Source organism: Patiria miniata, unplaced genomic scaffold (assembly GCF_015706575.1).
Source record: "Patiria miniata isolate m_02_andy unplaced genomic scaffold, ASM1570657v1 HiC_scaffold_15, whole genome shotgun sequence".
NCBI lineage: Eukaryota > Metazoa > Echinodermata > Asteroidea > Valvatida > Asterinidae > Patiria > Patiria miniata.
In genome coordinates this window covers 1737571-1745418 of record NW_024037053.1, presented here as the reverse complement: position 1 = coordinate 1745418, position 7848 = coordinate 1737571, and the positions used below count along the sequence as shown (strand labels likewise).

The following is a 7848-nucleotide window of genomic DNA, read 5'->3' as shown; positions in this document are numbered from 1 at the left end:
GCTTACCGCAGTGCACCGCGGGATTGAGTGGGGGTCTGATTTATTTTAATTTGCACCACGAAAGCTTTCAAAAATGACCCTAAAAAAACCTTGTCTTAAAGTAAACTGTATTTCAGGTCGGTGATTCTTAAAAATAACGGAGAATTTAGGTATGCACAACGCTAGTCACGATGGCAATATATCGCACGGTACTAGCGCGCGTGACGTGACTGCACTGTTTACATATGAGGATTTACATAGCGCTAGTGCAGCGGGCAACGAGCGACTTGCTGCGGCAGGAAGTTAGCGGGAAACGCGCTGCTTCAAGAGCGGTACTTAACCGGTACAACTTCGAAATGAGTGATTTAAACAAATACATACATCAAAAAGTTAACCACGGAAAATATATTCACAATAAAAAGACAGATCACCTTCGAAGAATCAAATTGCAGAATTTTGTTCTTTATATTTTGTTTGGCAACTGGGACCGAGTTGTCTTGGGACCGAGTTGGTTTCGGACCGAGTTGGCGGGAAACCACAGGCGGGTTTCGAGTCTTTTCGGTCCCAAACCAACTCGTTCCCCAGTCAACTATACGTCCCAGGTCAACTCGGTCCCAATTCAACTCGGTACGTCCCGATACGTACAAATAGATGGAGTAAATTTCTGCAATTTGATTCTCAGAACACGATCTGTCTTTTTTTTGTGTATTTCGTTTCCGTGGTTAACCTTTTGATGTATTTAGTTGGTTTAATCATTTATTTCAAGGTTCTACCGGATGCACCGCTCTTACTTGAAGCACTGTACGTGTTTCACCGAAACTTCCTGCCGAAGTAAGTCGCTCGTTGCCCGCTGTACAGCGCCACATTCCCAGTGCAGTCACGCGCGCTAATAGTACCGTACGATATATGGTCATCGTGTCTAGCGTTGCGCATTTCTAAATTCTCCGTTATTTTTAAGAATCATCGACCAGAAATACTGTTTACATTAATGAAGACAAGGTTTTATCACATTTACGGTCATTTTTGATACCGGTAGCGTTCGAGGCGCAAATTAAAATAATTCAGACCCGAAATACACAATACCTCATGTTTTCTATAGCGATCGCGGTGCAGCGACCCGCAATGCACTGCGGTAAACATTGTGTGACATCATCAGTACATAGGCCTACTATCCGGTTCGTAAGTGTGACGTCATCACAATTCAACCATAATGCGTTCTTTAGTACAACATGGTTTGTCGGGAAATAGGGAAAACTAATGACCCCGAGGTGTTGGATGATTGGGACTATCTCCCGAGGCGAATTTACTTTACCTCATAAATATTCATCGGGCAGCTGCGATATTTCATTCGTCCATCCCACCATGTTTTTGATCGTGCAGTATTTAGATAAAGTGAAACATTATTTTAATTTAAGGAGACAGACAGAATTGAAAGTTAATTTTGTGTCATTTAATAACTTTAACATTCACGGAAAACACTGCATTTATTATTATAAATATTGTGTAAAATTTCACTCGGTTCCTCCTCGGTTAAAATCGCAAAGCGAGCACCACTGCACCGGTCGCCATTTTGATGTTTGCCGTAATAGACTGGCACATGCAACTGTCCTCACTGGTGTTCTCCACGGTACGCACGTTAAGCACATGCGTCGTTGGTAAAGAGATAACACAGTACTGGAACAAATCTAAGGCTGCGACCCAAGTGTGATGTGATAGTACTTCCCTTGTTTTTGCGCCTCACGCGCGCGTGCGATAGACGCGGGGTGATAGTAAAAATTTCACACGGTTGAGTTGCTGGAATGGACCAATGAAAAGCCGCGATTGCCTGATGAATATTTATGAGGTATAGTAATACATCATACACGCGCGCGCACCACTGATTACTATCGCTTATTGGATAAACGCTCGAGTTGCGTTCCATTCGTGCTATACACCGTATGAACTTACGCATGGATGAATTGAGATTTAATACGTCACACGAACAAGTGGGTTCTAGCCCGGGCCCGGACACTTGTGCCCTTGAGCAAGGCACTTAACCATTATTGCTTCCTCTTCAGATGGGACGTAAAGCTGTAGGTCCCGTGTGTTGTATAATGCACGTAAACAAACCCAGCAAGCACTTATCGCTAAGAGAAGGGGTTCGCCCCGGTGTTTCTGGCAATTATCCTCATACATACACCATGATTAGGCTGCATGTGTACGCGATAGCCACACCAGGCGTTTGTACAGAAGCTGACAGATACAGATATAGGGGAAAGTAATTACTTCGATTCCAGATTTAGAAAAACGAAAACTGATTAATCACAATACTAGATGTACTGCAACTGTGGATTCGAGGCCGCATCGTCACTAATGATCATTTTGTCTATTATATAAAGAGTTAATTCCTTCCTCCATGGTAAGAGAGAGAGAGAGAAGTAGCGGAAGTACCGGAGGTAGGGGGGGGGACGGACTACCCCCCCCCCGGCCCCCCGGCCGCGATTAATTTTTTCATCCGAACGACCCATATGGGGTGTGCGCTATGACGTGTTGGACTTTACTTTCCTAAAAACATGAGAAATAAATATGTAAAAGAAAAAAGAAGAAGAAATGAATTCGAACCTAATGAAATTCGGAATTTAATACCCTTTAAAAAAAATCCTCCAAAGCCACAAAATTAGAAAAGAATGAATATTTGAAAAACGCGGTTATTCACACCCTCCGATCTCAAAACCATGCCATTAGGCCAAAAACAAAACAAAAATCTGCTTCCGATTACATGGCGTTCGAAAATGGGTAGGTAGGTAGGGATTTTTTTTTGATACACATGCCAACATGGGGTAAACATGAACCGTGGCTGCTTAAGGGTGCACTGAACTAATTCAAGTGAGAATTTCTACGCGAGTTCACTAGTAGCATAAAAATCCCCCCCCCAACTTCTTTTGAAAACGGAGACCGTTTGGCTTTAAAAACGGTGGAATTGTGGAAGTACCTCCCTAGTTTTGGGCTTCCATCTGAGGGCAGGCTTGATCATTACGGATGAAAAATATGGGTCTTTAAGGGAAGGATGCCACTTGTAAAATGGCATACATGCAGGCTTGGGAACTATCGCTTTTGTTTGGCTTTGAATATTAAAAAAGTAATTGGCTAATCTACCTAAAATTGAAAAGAAATGAAAAGATGAAAGACAAGACAATAATTAAAATTTTTGTTTGAGAAACCCCAGTGATGTCGGCTTGCATTTGGCCCTGAACTTTGTGGATTTTACACTGTTTTCAATGGGGCTTGAATTAGTACAGTGGACCTAGGTGTTTCAAACAGTGACAAAGCACTTCTCAAACTTTGTTAGTCAGGTGACCTGTCACCAACCTAATGTTAATTGAATATCTATCTGGCAGGATTCCGATCCTATATTCACTGTACTCGCTTTGACCTTTGATCTTTCCGCTTCAAGATGGCGCCGGTGTTGAGCAAAGTTCTCTCGAGTAAGCTTTCTGCCACTGTAGTAACTGGCGCCTTCTTGGTTCATCTCCTCCGGAGTAATCGAAAAAAGACACAAATACGAAGAGTAGAGAGGTATGACCCTGAAGAAAAACAAATCACTGTGATGCTTGACCTATTTTTTTGCCAAACTTTGACCGGTGTACTGCTGTGCTTACTGGACTGCCTCCGTAAACATAGGCCACACATCCACATGTACAAAAATCGTGTCGACGGAGCCAAATTTTGATTTTCACATTTAGGATTAGTTTGTAGGTTTTTTTTGCTTTAGAAGCATACTCACCCTCTTTATAGGCTAATCAGAAAGTGCTGCCTTTTTCAGATGTATATTTTTCGTGAAATTTCCAGATTCATTTTAACACGTTGGCAATGGCAGTGGCTATTGTTACGGCAGCCGTAACGCATTTCCCATTTTCTATCGTTACGGTAGACTGCAACCTGGCAACTTTTATAAAAAAACATGACAAGAAAATATAAAATTAGAAGGAAAAAAGTGAATTTGAACTTTATGAAATTCGGACTTTATTTCCCTTTTAAAAAAAATCCTCCAAAGCCTCAGGTTAGAAAAGGAAAAAAATTCGAGTGCAAAACCGAAATTCGAACCCGCAACCTCGCGGTGCAAAATCCTACCCTTTATCGGCTGAGCTGGCGCACTGCTCGATAAAACGTGGGGAAACAAATAATTATATACCTGCGTGCGTATCAAAAAAATATCGTAGAGGGCGCTAAACAACGAGTGCCGTAACGATAGCCACTTTGTAACACGTTTGCGTATCAAAATTTCAGCATGAAATTTCACAAAAATTAGACATCTGAAAAAGGCAGCACTTTCTGATTAGCCTATAAAGAGGGTGAGTATGCTTCTAAAGCAAAAAAATCCTACAAACTAAGCCTAAATGTGAAAATCAAAATTTGGCTCCGTCGACACGATTTGTGTACATGTGGATGTGTGGCCTATGTTTACGGAGGCAGTCCAGTAAATAGGCCACATTTATGGGGCTACTGCTGTGCATGTGAATTGTGATGTGCTATTGCGTATTGGCTATGCAGCTATATTAATATTAGGCAGTGTATATTTTGCCGGAGACGGCAAACCTTTAGTAAACGTTAGTTTGCCGGATATGCACTGAACATGCGCAGTTACTGTTTTTTTGTACTTAAACATTTTCCGGTGACAAGTTTTAGTCTGGCTCCATGCCAAAATTATCGTTGTTACCTCGTATTCACAAGATGGGATTCAGACCATTTTATAATTTCGGACTTTATTTCCCTTTTAAAAAAAATCCTCCAGAGCCACAAATCTGAAAAAGAAAATGTTATACTCTGCAAAAAATGTTTGAGACATGTTAAAATAATAAAAGAAGAATATTCTTATTTATTTGGGGATGAGAAAAAAAAACTTTAAAATGGTGGTGCGGTCGGAATCGAACGCGAGTCATCCCGCTTACTAGAGCCTTTGCTTAACCATTACACCAAACGTGCTTCACAACTTTTGGTGGGAATTTAATATATCTTATAATTCAGCCCTATTTTAAAGAGTACAGCGCCCTCTGTTGATATGGATTGCCGCTGGCAAACCTTTAGTAATCGTTAGTTTGCCGTCATTACCTCCGGCAAAATATCCACTATCTTAATATTATGCTGGTGGGCGGTCCTACTAAATTTAGTAAAATGCGTCAACAAGCGTCAACTTGTGTCAACAAGCGTCAAGGCGTACGGTCGTCAACCCAGCGTCAACAAATTTTGTATAAGTTTAGGAACATCAAAAACAACTTTATATGGTAGAAATAGCAACAAAAAACACCTTCACCATTGTTCACTGCTTCAGCATAGGGCCGAGGGAATGAAAGTCATAGAATACCGTCCTGCTGATTTTGAAAAACAATGAGGCTTTTTTTCATTATTCATTATTCATTATTCTGAAGCACTAACCAGAATCAGGTAAAATCATACATGATGTCACTATGTAGACAATAAAAAAGTGTTTGGGAAAACGGCCACAGGCAGTCGTTGGTATCATGCAGCGCTAGTGCTGGTAACCACGCGCTATACATTGAATGCACGCATTGTATATGTACCGCGTGTTCACCGTACTAGTCTGTACGCGAGGGCAGATTGGGTTTCGCACCAATGTGGTACACAGAATACGACTATTCTGCGTTAGAAAAATTGTGTAGAGCAGATTCTGATAAAATTGAAAGTAAACTGTTGTGGCAGATTAATATTCTGGAAAAATAATGATTTTTTTGTAAATAATGAAAAATTTCGGCGGCACCTTTCGGCACATGCAGGCGGTGGACGGTATTCTATGACTTTCATTCCCTCGGCCTAAATTAAAGTTAAATTTATTTCAAAAGTTGTTTTGTATACGCGAAACGTACGACGACTTTGTTGAGTTTGTGTTGGCCGCCATTTTGTTTACGTGAAGCTAGCCATACTACTACGCCTGCGTGAAGTGTACAGCGCCATCCAAACTAGTTCCAGAAATGTGACGGAAATACTGGACTACCTCCGTATTAATCGTCACACATCCCACATGTGGTATGTGCATGGATGGTCCTGTTGCTAGGGGAACTGAAAATTAATTAATGATCAAAATTATTTTGTCAGCAGAAAATCAACCCAGCTATAGTATGACTGCTAAATAGCACCATTTTTTTTTTTTTTAAATGAAGAACTTTTTACCTTTAATTAATTACTGCACCTTTATTTTCCCTTTTTTCCAGTGTTGCTGATTTGCCTGCCTCCATAGATGTAAGTAAAGGAAAAGTTAGGCCAAAAAAAAAAAAATATTCGGTCTCTGGTCAGACCAAAGTTCCGGAATTGACGCGGCCACGCGGATTTTTTTTTTTTTTTTTTTTTCAAGCTTGGATTGTACAGACAAGGTGGGGTACTATTTTGCTTTTTTGGTGTCCTCATGTACATTGGTGTCCTCCATAATTTGCCTTGGTGCTTTTGATCATTTGCCTTGGTGCAATTTCCCATTCCTTGGTGCTCTTTGGTAAAAAAAAAAATGAGGAGGTGCGTAAATAGAGGGCGCTGTTGGAGCTACCGTGGAACATTTTGGAAAAAAAAAAGATCGACGCGCATGATTAAAATCGACGCGCGCGCTGACCAGAGACCGACTTATTATTTTTTTGGCCTTAATTGTAATTTTTTTTTTAATGGAAATCTTTTAATGGTTCATATCTTTTGATTAATGGGCTTTAAGCTTGCCTGTTCCTTCCTGTTACTTCCTGTGCTCAAGTAAGGTAACCCTGAAGCTTCAGCCACGGATGAAATTACTGACTTTCTCATGAACATGATGAGTATTGAAATTTGCGTCAAAAAAAAACCGACTGATTTTATCCTAGAATAGCAGTCTAATAGAAAGACTGATGCATGGGACCCAGGTTCATTTTCAAAGATTTCGTATTGTATAAAGTTGTATAAAATTAATAATTAATGTTCAAGTACCATGAATGTGTATATTGAAGCGCAATTAAGCCTTTCTAAATATAGGTTTTCTCAGCTTTTTTAAAAGATTTTTCATTCAAATTCACCAACTCGAACATTCAATTTGTCCACAAAAAAATTCACACGCTTTTAACAAAACCAATTTAGTCATTTTACCATTCAATTTTAAAGTTTGGTCACCCTCTGTAGTCAGCGGGTCGAGAATATTCGTAGAAGGGCCTCGATTTACCTTCTTTCTTTCTTTTTTCCTGTAGGAAAAGCCAATTGTGAAGAAAGTCAAAAAGGACCGAGCTGCGGTTGATATCGTCTTCTTCAAGTAAGTTTCGTTGTTTTTTAATATAATTTACACTGTGTGTACATGTGCATACGTACAGATTTTTGCATCAATCAGTGTCTATAATAATAAAGACTTGATAATTTGTACATTACGCAAATTCCCAATGAATATGATCAAATGCGCATCACAATTATCCCTGTTTATCAGGAATGATACCATTTTTTTCTGCAGCAGCTCGAGATCAGCGCAATTTGGTCTCAACCTTCACAGTACCCATTTATACTCCTGGGTGGAGAGAGGCAATTGTAGTAAAGTGCCTTGCCCAAGAGCACAAGCACTGTGTTCCCTGTCAGGGTTCGAACCCATGTACCACGGCACACGAGTCGAACCATTGGACCACAGCACCCCACGAAGTGTGTCTGTCACATAAATTATTATTGTGAGCTTTGGTTAGAACCGATGAAGGACCAAGACTATGCGCTCATCCACTGACTATACGAATAACATGTTTCCAATTCAAAGACTTGTGGTTTCAAAAAGATGACAAAAGCTTTGGTGATGTTATTGTAATCGTCAAAGTTGCATTGTTAAATTGTTTTATTAAATGAGTTTTGACTCAGACTCAAAACTAAAATGATATGTGGCTCAGACTCAGA

The 7848-nt window shown here is 40.2% G+C and overlaps 1 protein-coding gene across 4 annotated transcripts in view; it reads left to right on the top strand.

Moving 5' to 3' along the window:
• Window positions 1-3390: 3390 nt before the first annotated feature.
• LOC119722364 (ATP-binding cassette sub-family D member 3-like) overlaps window positions 3391-7848 on the top strand; it is a 35451-nt gene continuing 30993 nt past the window's right edge. For all 4 annotated transcript variants that reach the window (XM_038192437.1, XM_038192435.1, XM_038192438.1 and 1 more), the window contains exons 1-3: window positions 3391-3534; window positions 6186-6213; window positions 7170-7231. In XM_038192437.1, coding sequence (XP_038048365.1) covers window positions 3413-3534; window positions 6186-6213; window positions 7170-7231 — 212 coding nt within the window. In that variant the 5' untranslated portion in view covers window positions 3391-3412. The remainder of the gene's footprint in view (window positions 3535-6185; window positions 6214-7169; window positions 7232-7848) is intronic.